The sequence below is a fragment of the Cygnus atratus genome, chromosome 7 (assembly GCF_013377495.2).
Source record: "Cygnus atratus isolate AKBS03 ecotype Queensland, Australia chromosome 7, CAtr_DNAZoo_HiC_assembly, whole genome shotgun sequence".
Taxonomy (NCBI): domain Eukaryota; kingdom Metazoa; phylum Chordata; class Aves; order Anseriformes; family Anatidae; genus Cygnus; species Cygnus atratus.
The window spans coordinates 33,230,873-33,247,846 of record NC_066368.1 but is presented as its reverse complement, the minus strand read 5'-3'; the positions used below and the strand labels follow the sequence as shown (position 1 = coordinate 33,247,846).

At 40.9% G+C, this 16,974-nt stretch overlaps 2 protein-coding genes across 51 annotated transcripts in view; both read left to right on the top strand.

Annotated features, from left to right (window-relative positions):
* RET (ret proto-oncogene) overlaps nt 1-1,972 on the top strand; it is an 83,106-nt gene extending 81,134 nt beyond the window's left edge. Inside the window, exon 20 of the mRNA XM_035542914.2 lies at nt 344-1,972. Coding sequence (XP_035398807.1) covers nt 344-501 — 158 coding nt within the window. The 3' untranslated portion in view covers nt 502-1,972. The remainder of the gene's footprint in view (nt 1-343) is intronic.
* Nucleotides 1,973-13,657: 11,685 nt separating this feature from the next.
* Nucleotides 13,658-16,974, top strand: part of CSGALNACT2 (chondroitin sulfate N-acetylgalactosaminyltransferase 2) — a 30,674-nt gene continuing 27,357 nt past the window's right edge. For 15 of the 50 annotated variants that reach the window (XM_035542793.2, XM_035542718.2, XM_035542677.2 and 12 more), the window contains exon 1: nt 13,707-13,770. The gene's annotated coding sequence lies outside the window, so the exon portion shown is untranslated. Of the gene's footprint in view, nt 13,771-16,974 lie in introns of all 50 variants that reach the window. The other 35 variants (XM_035542776.2, XM_035542727.2, XM_035542639.2 and 32 more) reach the window with 11 other exon arrangements.

Below are 16,974 nucleotides of genomic sequence, written 5' to 3'. Positions count from 1 at the left end.
AACTTCCTCTTGCAAAGCAATACATTGCTATAAGAACATTAAAAAATAAAATGACGGAAAGCTGGAGGCTTATCAAAAGAAAAATTATTAGCTTTTATTATGCACGTGTGCGTGCGCACTTTTTTTTTTTTTTTATCAAGAAAGCACTTTATTTTTTTCAGAATTTTGCCTACATCTGAATTTATGCTTCAGGGATTGTGAAACGTCATTTATATTAATTATTTGGGACAAAATCCAGTGGACTGGCTTGAAATATTGAAGGGAGTTTTGCCAAGGGCCTTACTGTCTGCACGTGAAGTTATGGTTCTTCAGTGCAGAAAAAATTATCTGTTTTCATTTTTAGGCATGTCATACCCGAACTGGCCTGAGGAGAGCCCCGTTCCACTCACAAGATTCGATGGCACTAACTCTGTGTTTTCAAGATATGCAAATGATAGTGTATATGCTAACTGGATGGTTTCACACTCAGCGGCAAAATTTATGGACAAGTTTGATAGCTAAAATTTTCTTTGTGAAAGGTAATGGACTCATGAGGGGAACAAACATGCAAAGAATGGAAAGTCCATTGGCTCGTTCTTTGTACAAACAACAACTTTTCGATTGGCAAACTTTTATTGGTAGTTTCTGAAGTGTGTTATTCATGCTGAAGGCTATAATTGGTGATTTCCCCTTTCAGAAAACATATCAGGCTGGATAAGAGTTGTAGTTCCAGTACTTCTTTTTAGATTGCCACTTGCATATGGTTCCATTTGGCAACTTGTTACTGCAAATGGCTCTGCACTTCATTCTCACTGTTTTTAGATTAACCATCCTATACTACAGCTTTCTTGGATGGGAAAATGTACTCGAACTGCTACTTTTATAGTGGCTGTTAGCATACGACCACTTGATCTAAGCAGGAAGCACAAATTTATGGAAGGGAGGGGGAAATAACGCTCCCAAACTACTGAGCTTGCTATCAGATGAGAAGTGTTACAATGATGTTGGCACTAATGAAGCCTGTATCTTGGTTTGGAAGCAAACATTTAGTAACTCAATAGAGGACTTGAGATTCAACATTTGAAGTCTTGTAAAATGTATCGTCTTGTCTTAATGAGAAGAGAGTTTGTTTTATTATTCTTAACTGCTCTTACCTTTAGCACAATGGAGATAAATTTGATACGAGATATGCTGTATAGACTGATGGCAATCAAGAGTGTTCATCTGACGGTTTACTTTCCATCATACACAGCTGAATGCTAAAACGTACAGTCTTGTACAATCATAGTTCCTTTTACGAGTTCAATTTGGACTGTACAGGATTTTTTAGATTGAATTAAAGTAGAGATTTTGTTTGCAGTCACGTTCAGTGGGTTGGAGCCCTCCTCTCAGCTCAAAATTGGATACACTGCCATGCACAGGACACTGCCATGACATAGTTCCAAATAAAGCTGTTATCTTGAAAGGTACGAGTAAGCAACACTTGCACAGCAAAAGTGGTCCAATACTCTTAATGAACCCATACAAAGGAATTGTCATCTGAATTTGTTACGGTGAAATATAAAAATGTTCTTACAACACTGACTTGATATTTAGGAGAATGATCGGACTATGGGTCATGTGTTCTATGTGGAAGAGTAAATGATCAGCACTACTTTTGTCTTTATTTGTAATCTAATATGGTTAAAGATAACTTTTGTTTGCTACAAATGTTGGGATGTAAATCCCGAGTGACTCGTTGTTAACGTTGTGATGGTTATTCTAAATAATCCAATCCTACCAAAGCTTACTCCTGTCACTTACAATCCAATTTAGCTGTTTTCAGATGTTGTTTTGTGTACCAACTTTGTTTCCATTAAAGTTTGTGATTTCAGAAACAAGAGAGTCAGACTGCCAAAACCCTAACACAGGTTTTCATGTTACAAGAAGTGGGATATAAAGTGCTGTGTTAGAATTTAGACAACTTCACTTTTAGATATCATCTTCTGTTCTGTCCTTGCTTCAGACAAGCACTAAGCAGAGTGAGTTTTTCTTTGTACCAACGATTACCGTGTTGTGTAATTTGCAAACAGATACAGCTATATATACAAAAGGGGTTCAGTTGTGATGTAATGGTGGTCTTCAGTGGCACGACACAACTCAGAACACTGTCAGAATGAATACTTGTAAAATAAATGGCACCGACAAGCCCATTATATGGGCTTTTTTTTTTTTTTTGAGAGATTATGGAAAAAAAAAAGTGGCATTTCTGGTAACTTTTTTTTGTCTGGTTCTTTTCCTGTGTTTTATGTCTGCAAATGGGAATTCTTTATTGGCCATAAGCAATCAAGGCACTAAGATTTTTTTTTTTAATTCTTCCTTAATTTAAGTTTCTTCTTATCAGCTATTTCCAGCAACAATATTCAACTGGGAGATGTGAAGCTACATTGTTCTACGGTAGGTGAGTGAGACAGAGCTACTGAAATAACCAGTGAATGCACAGCATATGGCATATTTTATTTTAGACTTCCAGCATAAGCCACAGTTGTTTCACCATTAATTCCCATGAAAAAGTTCACTAATAACTACTGCCACCTATGTCACCTGACAGATTCTGCATATGAAATACATACAGGGTTCAGAATAATTGTTTTGTAAAAATTTCCCTTAAAGTGTTTCCTGTTCTGTGTTTCTATTAGTCAGAACGGTGGCAATCTTGTTTCAGTTCCCAATTACATGAGTAAATATACTTCCTACATGGGGAAAAAAGTGATATGCAGACCGTTATTTCCATCAGTGCCAGAAATACTTAGGCACTTGGCTGCCCTGAGGAATGTGAACTCAAAGGGAACGAGTGACTAATCTAAATGTACAGGTTGGAGGGAATATTTCTGGAAGTTTCTGCCAGCCTTTTCTAAATACCAGCAGAGCTTAAGTGATTTACCTGGCCTGTGCTTTGTGTTGTGACAGGTGAAGGAGAGGGTCAATCTCGTGTGCCATTGTAGTCAGCACAAGAAAATTTTAGCAGCACGAGATTATTTTAATATTAATTCTACAAACTTTTCCAGAGGTATGATTCTCAGAAAATCTACTGTGAGCTTGCATATTTTAATGTGCAGACATATGCCTGTTTAATATAATACAAATTGTAAAAGTTCTATGAATTGAGTTACATAATATTGCCGTTATTTGGTTTTACCTGAGTTCTCATGCAAAATGTGCATAAATCTCTATTGTACACTAAAATGGCCCTTTTTTAGTAGTTCTCAAAAATATTTAGCAAAAGCAAATTTCTATGTCTTGATTTTATATATAGTCTTATATGAATAATACAAGCCTCACACTATATTTCAAAAAGGGTATTTCTACGGATTTTTTTTTTTAGAAAATTCAAACAAAGTTACTTATGATTGTGAAATGCTGTTTCAAAAATTGGCCCACCTAAAATCCCTTTATCTCTCACTGCAGCTACACCTACAGTTGTATGGTAAAACAAAGATGAATTTTAGCAGCACCAAATCCTAGGTAGCACTAGGCAGTGATCCCCATAAAAAAGGTGCAGACTGTCCATAATGAGATGAATGGTTTGACCTTTTCTGCTTAAGTTATCTTTTTTTTTTTTTTCTCGGTGGTGGGGGAGAACAAAAAAACCCCTCATTCTCTAAAGAGGTATAAAAGTATTTAAAATATTAATTAGAAAACATAAGTGGTCAGCTGTTCTAGTCTGTTGGATCTAGCTTTGTAAGTACCTCTCTGAAGTTAGTGGGATCGTTCATGAATAAATTATTCATGAATAGTTGCCAATCTAAAATCAAATAACCCAGTAGTTGCTAGCAAAAATGTGGAAGGATTATCAAAAAATGAACAAAGTAGCAGTAACACAGATTTACCCATCCCTAGCACAATACTGTAACTCATCTGTCTAGAAGCAATATTTAGAAGTAGGTACTATACTATACACTAGAAGGCAAGTAAGCACAACTATACCTCTATGTATACCCAGAAGTGAAAGTGAATGAAATATTTTTCAGTATTTATCAAGTTTTTCAGTAAAGATGAATTGATCATGTAACCTGTGTTTTGCATTTGTTTTCATTTTTAATCCTGTGGGACAGCAACCTGTGTCTTCCAGTTAAGATAGACAGATATATTCTTGATACATTTTGAGAAGATTAATAGTTCTTTTCATGGTGTGTTTCTTGATTTCACCTGGTTTTATAAAGAGCTGTATGATATCTTAATACAACGAATTTCTTGCTAAAAACATTCTTTTGAGCTGCTATGAAAGTTCATTTTACCGATAATGTTCTGAAATTAAGTATAATCATTCTGCCCAGCTGACTACAGACAAGTACACTTCCCCTTAAGCTCATCTGAAATAATTAGTTCCTTACTTAGGTACTAACAAGGTACATTTTATATAACCCAACTTCACCTCATCTGGAAGCTGTTTCATTTGCATTACAAGCCAATCGAAAATGATATGAACAGTTTCAAAGTAGTGCAGTTGTACTTGACATGTCAAGAATTAACCATCAAAGTTTCTCTGTTAGAAAAGAGAATGCAAGAAAAGTGTGTTCATCTCCAAGGTAGTGAAAAAAAATAGTGATTTTTGAAATCAGTGACAAAACGATATCATTAGGTATCAGAATGAGAGTGACTATATCCTTGCTGATATAAGCAAAAGTGCATTAACATACCAGATAAGTGATTTAAGTGTCATTTTTAACTTGCCACAATAAAAAATCCTTCCACTTATTCAGCTAAGCACAGAAGTTTGCTGAGGTTCAAACCATTACACTGATAGCAAGCAGTATGCATATTTTGAATAGTCATTTTTGCAGTACGTGTTTGTTAGTTTTGTTTGCTCCTAAAAATAAAAATAGATTGTGTTTTCAAAAAACACTCAGCTTTGATCTCAGTCATCTCCAATTATGTCCCTGATAAACCTCTGCTTATTTTAATGGAGAAAGTATAGCCAATGGACAAATCTTGACTCAAAATATCAAAGATGCTTATTTCATCATGATATTGATATAGTGGAAAGAACCACCAGTTGCATGGTTGGAATTACTGAATATGTCTGTACATAGATGCAATGTTTTAAAATGTGAGTGGGGCATAAAGGTAACAGCAATCACTGCTGCCACCTAGGTTGTAGGTACGGGGCCGGTCCAGTCAGCCCTGTATCCACTCAAGTCCCCATGTAAAGTCACTTCAACGAAGTATTTTGTGTGAATTTCCTCTTCTGTTTTTAAGTTGACATACAAATAAAGCAAAACGTTAGAGACTTGTGCAAAAAAAAAAAAAAGTCATTTTCTTACCGCTCTCTGCAAGAGATGATTATTAACAGACCTTACGATTATTTCTTCAGAAATGCGTTGGCATTTCTCAGATGGGAAATAGTGCTGCCCTGCTGGAAAATGTCCTTTGTAGTGGGACAAGGTTTTTGCATATTTAGTAATCTTCTGTAAGTGGAGGATGGAAGAAAATGTAAACTAACACATCTAGAGACCTAGTTTTAGATTTATATTTGCAGAATAGTTTATTATTGAGCACTGTAGGGACATATGATTTTAATCATTCACAACGCTGATTCTAAGAGTAGGTGTGAATTACTGTATACCACGCTGGCACTATGTCTTTTGGACAAGGGGTCAACAGAAAAGTGCAAAGAGCACATGTGTGGTCTCTCCCTTTTCTTCTCTGCTTTCACCCCACTATTCCCTTACCACTTGATCTGATCTGGGGAGGAAAATGCGTGTGCCCATGGGAGAGATTTCCATATGCTGCAGCCTGCAGGGACAAAAGGATTTGTGCTGGTGAGAAGACGGAGACGCCTGCTTTCACTCATGTCCTGCAGGATGGGTTCCCTGACCTTCTCACCCTCTAAGCTTGCGACTTGAGAATCTCCTAATGGGGCGGAAGAGGCAGAAGCCCTCTGTCCCACTGGCCAGGTGCAGAGGCATGGTACAGCCAGGCAACTGCAAGTCACCAGCCCAGCCCCATGTCCCCCCCTCTTGATCAACCCCTACACCCGCAGAGCATGCATGCACTGCAACAAAAGCAATCTGAAGTTGAGTGTGTGCTTTACTTCAGATAAGACGAAGTGCAGTCTTACAGAGTGAAAATGCATGAGTCGTTGGGGCGTAGTAAATACTGCTTAGTTTTCACTTTACGTTTTGGCCAGCAGACAACCTGGCTTGCCATGGATTGCTCCGTGAAGGGAACTGCAGTGTGGTATCCAGAGACTGTAAGGAGCTTCACATTAAAAGCATCCTCCCGACCTGAACTGAAAAGTTAATTTACAGGTACCCACTGATGTTAAGATAGGGTTAGTAGCTAATTAGCATAGCATGGTTGGTGATTGTATACATCCAGAGCTGTGATGTTTTGAAAACAGACAATTATCCTGGCTCGTAGGGGGTTGTAGCCAACAGCTATTAAAAGCCCTTGGCACACCTGATGCTGGGTGCTCACAGTTAACCCATGGGTTTACATGATGCTCTCTAAACACACAATTATAGCTAGCCAGAAACATCTGGGTTTTTAATTTTATCAAATCCCCAGCAACAAAAAGAAGGTTCGGAAATGCCAAAATAAACCTTCTGTGTCAGAGATGTGAGCTTCAGAGAGATGAACCACATCCAGTGTGGGTTCAGATGCAGGAGACACCTACCTCCCTACCCATGTGTATAGCTGTGTGCACAGTTTCAAAAAACAGCCAGCACGATACAAGCAGAGTTCCCTGTTTCCCAAGGTGTTTTTTTTTCCTTTTTTTTTTCTTTTTCTTCTGGTCAGGAGTGTCAGTGATTGATTTGACAGCGGTAGACAAGAACGAATCTTTCTGCTACAGGGTATAAATAATTGAGAGAGAGATTCTAGCCTTGAGTCAGAAAGCCATTCACTTAAATGGTTTTCCTGTGCAGGAAGGCTTTCTGAACAGGGGCCTGGTCCACACATAGTGAATAGAATTGTATTAAGTTTATGTGGATTATAAGGATTTTATTAAAAAAAGAAAAGAAAAAAAAAGACAATTGGAAATCTCATCCAGTGTTGCTCTTCCAGGATTATTTGTTAAAAGGAATTGTGACAATTAAATACTGAGCAGAAACAGATGATGTGGGGTTTTGTTAAAAAAAATACTGAGAATGTTTTTATTTATACTGAAATATATTTATCACCATTTTTACATGCACAAAGATAAAGTAAGCAAATTGGTTTGCAATGAGTTGTCATCAGAAACAATTTTTTAATCACGTAGAAATTGTTCATCCAGTTATTTTGAGTTGCTTAACTGAGTCTCCATGATGATTTACTGAAATTATGAAATTTGAAATAAATGGTTTGAAAAGCTAAGCCTTAATTTAGAGATTATTTGTAAGAGTTACCATTTCAAATGATAATCATATACGTAATAGGGAACACGTAACAACTCTGCTTGTAGCAACATTAGACCTTAAAATGCACTAATATGAATAGCACATAATATCTTTCTTGCTATAAAAGGATTCAAGAATATGGTTAAAAGCCTTGTCATACAAGATTTGAACATGGATCAGGGGACCGGAGGGAACAGGTACAGTAGTGCACCTTGCATATTGACCCTGTAACCCACATTACTAAGGGAAGCGCACAATAATCTCACTTTCCTCCCAGCAATTAAGCAGCATTTCCTTACGTGTCATGGGCAAGACTGAGTAAAAGATTCAATCAACTGAAGGAGTAGTTTACGAATACCAGAAACATTGCACTTAAAAACTTTTCAATGATGTATGCGCAACCATGAGGGGTAATGGTAACAAGGGAAACAAAAATAACTTACAAGTTGACTGGAGTTAGGACTCAAAGGAAGGGAAAGGTTTTGTGGCTGTTACAGACAAGCCTGTAGCTAACACTTGCCAAAAAAGAAAAAAAAAAAAAGATTGGTGTAGATAGTTATTGTTAAAAATGGGCCAGCATGGTACAGACAAGTGAGCACATGAGAAGTTTGTCTCTGATCCCGTCTATTGTACAAAGAAATGAACAACTCTTCTGTACTTAGCTGTTTGCTAATTTGTCAACATCGATGATCATCTCCATACTGTACCTCTCTACAGTTTTTATTTTGTAGGGAAGGCTGTGGTTTGTTGTTGTTGTTTTCTTTTGTCTGCAGGACAGGAACAAAGGGTACAACAGATTATTCAGTAAAGCATATTACATACTGATATACTGAATAAAACATTAAACATCTCAGATTAAGGAAGCCTAAATAATTCCCTCGCTAAAGATACTGTATTTACTGTAGATACTTAATACTTATCTCAGCAACTTAAGCTTTGGTAAATGAGATTCTTAAATACAAAAAGAAACCCAACCAGATAAATAACCAAAAGACCTCGATAATTTACAGTTATCTTCTGAGGCAAAGAGTGCTCATGAAAGATTGTGTGGCTTATATCTTATTTTAATATATCCTGTTTTATTCTAAATGCGACCAATATTGCCTCATATATAGAATGATCTAATGTTTCTTTTTGCATCCTAGAGAGTGAACTCTACATTTTAAAAGGTACTTTAATAGGGCTGATTTTAAATATGTTACTTCATAGTTTTAATGAGTTTCTGTTCTGCAATACTGGAGATAGGAAAAAAATATTTTTTTTGTATGTTTTGCACAAAATAGAGTGTTATGTCTTCTAGTCAAAGTCCTCCTTATCTGTTTTCCATTCTAGGTACAGAATACAGCTGCTTGGACCTTGTTTCAGAGCTGCTTTGTAGTCAACAGATTTGTGACAAAATTGTCATCCCTTTTTAGAAGAATGCCTAAAGCCCTTCCTGGCGACACTGGAAAGAAGCCATATAGCAAAGGTGCCTCGGAGTCTTCAGAAATAAACCAATGCAGAATTCAGTACTGCTGTGCTCCACGATGTCACTACTGGTTATTCTGGTCCCCCATCCCACCGCAATTGCAAATGAGCAGTGGAGCCGTGGGCATGTGAGCCGTGGTGCCTGCCAGAAAAAATAAGGCCGTGCAGCCAGGAAAATGATCAGCTACTGCTGCGGAATACGGCACGCTCCCTTCAGCCGGAGCAAGGAGTGGAGTCTGGGCACTTAACTGTTTGAAATTCACTTTCATGCCTGTTCCTCTGCAGCAAAAACCAAAAATGCGTGCTCCCGTATAGTACCATTTTCCGAATTCTTTTTCTATCATTAAAGAGCTCAGCAAACGTTTCTTGCTAACAGTGACTATATATTAATTTCAAAATAAATATACACTTTTTTTTTAAATCCCAACAATTCTGATACATTGTTCCATACACTTTGATAGTTGCCAATGCCATTGATAAGGTTAAACTAAATTGTCACAACTCAAAGGAGAAACAAGAAATAAGAATTGCTTTCACCATATTTTTCAGACATGAGGTGGTTATTAAATCTGATTTATATTAATTTACTGTGATTATATTGGTTATCTTTTCCAATAAGAATTAAGAGAATTCCTTCTGTTTTCATGAGTATAAAAACTGTCTGCTTTAATGTTTGGAAGGAGACAATATATGAATTTAAAGTTGGCTGATGCTGTAGCCAGTCTGTACAAACTCTATTTTCTAATGGGAATTTCTAAAAGGAAGTAATTTAGCAATCCCAGAGCAGCAGCAACACAAAACAGAACAATCTATAGCAGTTCATTTCCCAAACAATCCCAAACAGTGGGTTTAAAATCGGTTATATTATAGTACCAAAAAATCAGCATTTATTTGATACTAAAACAGTATATAAATATAGGCAGTCCTTCAACATTCAAAGAAGTAGATGCCAAAAGCCTGAGCTTTGCAAAGTCAAAGGTCAAATAAATGCAAAATAAGGGAACAATAACAATAAATAAAGGAAGATTACTGCATAGTAAATTGCTCTAGTGTGTTGGTACAAAGTAATTTTGCACATACATTCTCTTCTAAACCTATCATAACTCAAGAGATGATTTCAGCCTCTAAAGCAGTGAAGTGAAACATGCAGACCTTCAAAGCACCTTTAATATTCATCACAGATGCCCCGTGATAACGATAAAACAGTAATGGTGTCCCTTTTACTTTGGGAGGTACACCCGCACAAAGAGCACTAAGTTAGTGTCTCGGTGACTTGGCTGAGGCTCACGCTACAGCATCATTATCTGCGCCTGAGGTAGAATTTCGCGTTGTTAATTCTGCGGTAATGAATTACCTCCTCTATGACCCCTTATTTCATAGCCCATAGCACAAGATGTGTTTGGACGGGACGAGTGACAAAAAGGTTATGGAACATAATTTGGCATAAAAGCTCAAAATGAGGACTTTCAGGGGAAAATATACAAATCAAGACAATTAAGCTTTTAGTTTTGTTGCTCAGTATCTGTTACAAATAATTTGCAACAATTAAAACAAGGATAAAGAAAAAGCAGCTTCACATGGGATCAGTGTTGGAACTGTGCCAGCAGTAAGGCTGAGCTGTAGTATTTGACAAAAAGCCTTGTGTCACGGCAAACTAATGACTATTGTTTGGCAATTAAAGCTCTGAAATTTCAGGCAAAATAACAGACCATTTTTCTTATTCTACATGCACATTTCATTTCAGCTCGAGAGGATAAGAGAACAAAAATATCTACTGTTGAAGGATTGCCTTTTTTTTTTTTTTTTTCTCTTTTAATTTCCCCTTTGGTCTCATTTGCATTACTCCTTCACTTTGGCATCATGTTCTCAGATCAGCTCCTCTCTTTTTTCTATTGTTTCTTCCCCTCCAGCCCACACATATGCTTAAAAAAATACAAAGACAAGAAAAACCAAAAAGCGCTAGAGCTAATGCTGTTCTGGAAAACTTCTTTTTGAGATCAGCTATTGCCAGCCACTTCCTTTTCCCTAGCTGCACCAATTTAAGAACACCATTTACCAAAGTTTTAGCAAAATATTTTAAAAGTCTGTCTCGTCGTCTCCAACATAATCATCCTATCATAATGTTTTAGTAAAATTCAAAGCTGTCACCCATATAAACACACTTACTGCGTTCAGGTATTAGGAGGTCTCCAAACACCTCTCTTAAGGAAAATTCCCCCAGCTGAAATGAATTGTCTTAAAACAGACATTTCCTAATGTTTTATTGCATTATTTATTCACAAACAAAACAGGAATTCCTCTGTAGGGCTGTAAGACTAAGATCAAATAGAAACAACAACATTTGTCAGCATGAGTATAGGTCTGAGTTATGAAGGAACGTCTACTCTTGGAATGGCTCATTTTGACAGAAGAGTCAGGAAGTTATATATAAATGTAACTGCAAAAACGTTTTTTCCTGTTGTGGTACACCTCTTATACAGATATGACTATGAATACCGAAGTTGTTTTTACTAGAATTTAAGAAACCTATTCTTTCCTTCTCTCAAGCTGAAGAAAAAGAAACTAATCTTTCTGGAAGTGAAGAAACTCTAAAGTAGAGGAAGGCATCCCTTAAAGAAGAAGCAGCATTCTGTGTGCAATCACCAGTCCATCTCTGTGGAGATCTCAGCACACAGCAGCAACCAGCCTTCGCACAGAAAAGGGGCACCCGGGAAGCTCGAAGGACAATATTCAGTCTGGTTGCTCTCTGTAGACCAACCAGCGTGTGACACAGGGCTGTCAATTTGTTTGAGACCTACTTCACAGTATTGGTTAATGAAATTGGCTGGGTGGCAGTGGTTATTTCCATTCCGTTATCTTCTTGAACTTGCAGATAATACTATGTCTGCAGAACTCTGCAGTCTCCAGATTCAGTAAAATAACACGGGCATCTAGTAAACTCCGACGCATTTATCACTACACAGAGCTCAAACGGGAGCGGGGCGGTACTCGAGAGTCATCCCTAATAAGCAATACTGAAACTCTGTATGAGGTCAGATTTAAAATAGCAGTATATTTACATATAGTTTTGAAAGATAGAACCCACGTTTACCTAGTTTCAGGAGCGCATATATGAAAATCTAAAACTTGCTCTCCTCTCTGTGAGTTTCTTTAAAGATATTTTGAAGATATCTTTTAAGGATCCAGCCTCACGACAACCTTCAAAGTTTAGGAAAGTGCCCCCGCTGATTGCCAGTCACACCAGCCTCACACATTTTCCCCATATGCTGGTTTGCTATGAGGTCCGGCCCAGCTGTTAGTGGAACAGAGCAGTGAAGTGAATGCCTGACAGCGAAGAGTAGTGAGAGAGTTCCCAGTCTGCATGGAAAATCCCTGCCTATTTAAAACCACAGCATATTCAAGGCATTCTCTGGAAAGACCTTCTTTGTTCACACTGTTTGGAATTTAGGCCGGGCAGATCAGGCTCCCCAGCATCCAGCCCTTCCTCAGGTTGTGCAGTGCACAGGGCAAAGGGCTATTTATGAAGGGGCCAGTTTCAGCCTGCCTGAAGACAAAGGGCTGTTCTGTACTGGTTTGGGTAGGAACTTGATGCACCCACAATGTGCCAGGGATGGCAGTGTCCGCTGCCGAGAGCCTGCGAGGCCTTGCTCCACAGAGTGCTGATGCCTGCCTCTCCCTCATGTGGGTGATGCTGCGCCACGGTGTTGTGGGCAAACCAGCAGAGTGCGGGGCATGGATCTTCACAGAACAGATCCTTGGTCACTTATGAATCGATTATGATGAACAGGGCCAGAGATATTTCATATATAGTTATGAAAGAATGTAGCCAGCAGGACCAGGGAGGTGATGATTCCCCTGTGCTCTGCTCTGGTGAAGGCCACACCTCGAGTCCTGTGCTCAGTTTTGGGCCCCTCACTTCAAGAATACTTCGAGGCCCTGGAGCGTGTCCAGAGAAGGGCTATGAAGCTGGTGAAGGGCCTGGAACACAAGTCCTACAAGGAGCAGCTGAGGGCACTGGGGTTGTTTGGTCTGGGGAAGGGGAGGCTCAGGGCAGGCCTCACTGCTCTCTACAACTACCTGAGAGGAAGTTGTGGGAAGCTGGGGGTCAGCCTCTTCTCGCAGATAACCAGCGATAGGACTAGAGGGAATGGCCTCAAGTTGCACTGGGGGAGGTTTAGGTTGGAAACGAGGAGACATGTCTTCTCAGAAAGAGCAGCCAGGCAGTGGAAAAAGTTGCTCAGGGAGGTGGTGGCGTCACCGTCCCTGGGGGTGTTTAAGGAAAGGTTGGACGTGGTGCTTAGGGAAATGGTTTAGTGGGTGACAGTGGTGGTAGGGTGATGGTTGGACCAGATGATCTTTAAGTTCTTTTCCAACCTTGATGATTCTATTATTCTATGATTGCTATCTCACCCGCTTCATGGTTTTGGCTGTACCCTTTCAAGTCGTTACAGACTACCCTCCACACGGACTGCTGAAGAGTGCCCAAGATCCTAAACCTGGCATCCTTTTAAGCTAAGACCTACAAATTTTTTTTTTTTTTAATAATTATTATTTTTATTTGATGAACTAAAGAACTAACGAACTGATACAGAGCTGTAACTAAACACCGGGGCGAGTGGAGAACGACTCCGACCAGGTCTCCTTGTCAAGACCAGTGCCTTGTCCGCAGCGGCCACCTCACAGCCGCGCAGTGTTGATGACAGGCGGAGCATTAGCGGAGCATTAACGGAGCGGGGCCGCGGCGGGGTCCCGGGCGGCGGCGGGGAGCGGAGGGATCCCTGGCCCGCTGCCGCCGCCACGTGCGGAACTGGGGCGCCCCCACAGCGCGGCTGCGGCCCGGCCCCGCCCCGGAGGCGGTCGGGGGGCCGGCGCCAGCCCCTTTAAGGGCGGCCGGGAGCCGCTCCGCCCGCTCATTTCCTAGCGCACAGGAAGTGGGGCCGCGGCTCGGCGGCGGGGCCCGCGGGTGAGTAGGGGCGTCCCGGCACCGCACCGCGGCACCCCCGGCACCCACCCGCCCACCGCCTACCTGCCCCGCTCCCTGCGGGGCGCCCCGGGGCCGGCGGCTGGGCAGGAGCAGTGGGCAGCCCGCCGCGCCGTGCTCGCCCTGCACCGCCCTGACCGCGGTGGCTGGGGCCGGGTGGACTGGGGCTGGGGCTGGGGGCTCGGGGCGGGGGCTCTGTCGCGGTGGCTCTGTCGCGGTGGCGCCGTGCCAGGCTCCAGCCGCGGTCCCTCCAGCCGCCTCGGTGCCCCCCGCTCCGCTCCGGGCCGGCCGCTGGTCGTGGAACCCCAGTGGTAGTGGTGGGTGGGGGGGCGCCTCGGGGCTGCCTGGCGGCATCGGGTCACCTCGAGTCCTGTTAGCGCCTGTTAACCCTGAAACCAGCTCGTGCATCGCAGGAATACAAAGCAGAGCCGGGGGGGTTGCGATCGGTAAGGTAACTGTTAAAGCTGGGCATACAAAACGTTGAACTTACATCGGTGAGGAATCATCTAGATCTGCTTCTTTAGCACTTACTTTAATCTGTGGCTCTGTGGCTTGTTGGGCTGCTTTTTCTTTTCCCAGTTCTCTGTCAGGTAGGAATTGAGATGCAGGGCTCTCTGCGGAGCTGTAGGTAAGTGACGAGAGCCGTGTGCCATCCTGCCCCATGGGCAGCGCAGGTGAGGGCGGCTTAGCACAGAGGCAGTGTCCTCAGGCTAAGGCTGTGTACTCGAACTTTTTCTTTTTCCTTTGAGAGATTGTAACTACCATGAGCAAGACTTCCCAGCTTGTGCTGGCTTTAAGTTGGAGTTCTCTTTCAGTGTGGTAGAAGGAGATTTCTGGCCTCCCTTTATTTATTAGTGAGATAGCGAGTCCCCAGGCACTGGCAGAGACAGCAGCCTGGATGTGTTCCCAGCAGCTGTCAGGGGAGGTAGATGGCTCTTGCTGACAGAGTGTTGTTAGCTGAGGGCCTCAGTTACACCCGCAGGCTTTTATGGGAGCCTCTGGCTGGTAGGTCTGTATCGTGAGCGTTGGGAGACCACACTGGGTGGTGCTATGGGACCCCTGTCCTGAGCCATCGATAACCTGAGGGTAGGATGAGGAACACGTTTATTAAGTGCAGGGCTGCACGGCACAAATAGGAATTGTTTGGCTTGCCTGTTCCTGGAGGAAACCCACAAAAACTTGTGATTAAGATCTGTTGAGCTTGAATGGTTCTTTGTCTCTTCCATCTGTGAGTTTGCTTCGGTGTCCTTCTCAGGCTTTAAACAAAAACAAAAAATCCAACAAATGAATAAAGAGAAAACCCCAAAGGTATTATAGAGGCTGCTGCATCATGGTATAAATTGCATCAAGTGATTTGTGAATTTAAATTCTTTGCTTTTGAATTCTAGCCCTGGGATCTGGGTCTTCCCAAGTGAGTGAAAAACCTCATCTGAGGGCATAGCTGAATGATAAGCAGCTGTGATCTGTTGCCAAGAGAACCCACGTCATATTTGGTGTAACAGTTTCTACCCATTCACCACAGTCAGCTATTTTCTTAATTGTCAGAAGCATTCAATTGACCTCTACGTAAAAATGGACCACCAAAATGGCACGATCTTAAATAAATAAAACTGAACTTGGGGGAGGGAGGGTGTGGGAAATACGATGCCATTTTTTAACTGAATTGCACAATGTTTTTCTTAACTCTGTAACAGTCTGTCATTATGAAGCAAACTTCATGACTTGCAGTATTTTCTCATTAAATAATGTTGGAGCAGGGCTGTGGAGGTGGGATGGTGCTCAGATTTTGGGTAAGGATTTGGGTGGTGTAGGAACTAATAATATGTTTTGCTTTCAGTTACCTCATCTGTCTTCTGCTCTCATAGAGGACTAGCCCACCAGAGTAAACATACAGGAGGAGAGCATAATGATCTGGGTTCTGGAGAGATAAAATAGCAAACAGACAAGGTTTTCAAGTACAAGATTTTCTTATTTCTTTAAATATTTCTTAAAGAAAAAGCTTTCAAAGGGCACAATGAAAAAACATTTCAAGAGTGTAGTGGGTTTTCTTAAAAAAATATTTTTGGGTTTTATCTGTGCAACTACTTACGTTCTTGCAAGCGTGGTGCTGGAAGTGGGGGGGAAAGTGAAATCATAAATCACAAAATGTTTGCAAAGAGATGTTATGCTTTTGTAGAAGAGTGGGAATATAATATTACTTCTGAGTTATGACTGCAGCTTATAAGAAGCATTTGCAGGAAGGCACTTGTAACTATTTGCCAGACCAGCTTCATTTTGTATGATTAAAAAAGCCCGGCACTCCCATTAATAATATTGTTTGTTAGAAAAGTCTGGAAGTAGGAGCTGACTTGTATTCTTAATTTCTTTTTTGTGAACCTATTCTTGAAAAAATAATCAAGGTAGGAACAGTTCAGCAACCTGTGGTTCTTCGTGTCACGAGTGTCGTTAGGTGTGAACGGACTGAACCTTTGAGGCCATCTAGCTGCTTCTGTCATCTAAGCCTGTTATAACCACCTTTAAAGTAGACCTGCTGGTATCTTGCATCCACTAAAAAATGTGGACAGGTCAGTTAGCTTAATAGTTCTTGGGAGTCTTAAACTGGGCTGTGTGTGTCTTAAAATGTCGTACTGAATGTTTTTTAAGCAAAAATAACTAATAGTCGATGGAAGCTGTATGTAATCAATATAGATCAAATGCTCAAGGGGAAAGAAAAGTGAGCTTGTTTTCCTAATCCTGGAGGACTTTGCTGCATCGAAAATACAGCACATTAGAGCAGACGTGAGAAGCTTGTTTCCTTGGCACTATGCTGTCCATACTGTTTGTATTTCGCATGTTGGGAGACCAGCAGGAGATGCTTGCTTGATAGCTATTGCAGGGTGGAGTATGGTGGAACTCATACATACGTAATCCATCTTCTACCCTAACGGTTTTTAAAGGCTTATCCCATTCACCAAGTTCTCTAAAGCTTTGTTTTAGTGTGTTGGTAAAACTGGGAAGCCACTGCGGGTGCTGTGAATGCAAATATGAGAGTTGGAAAGAGCATAAATGGCGTGTCACTGTTTCAAGGCCAAGTATCCAAATAAGACCTTAGGTGAGGAAGCTATCGTTTGAGGAAATCTTGCACATACTTTTTTTAATCTAACCACTTCCTGCCTCAGTCATCTCCAACCGAAATTTAAAATAACC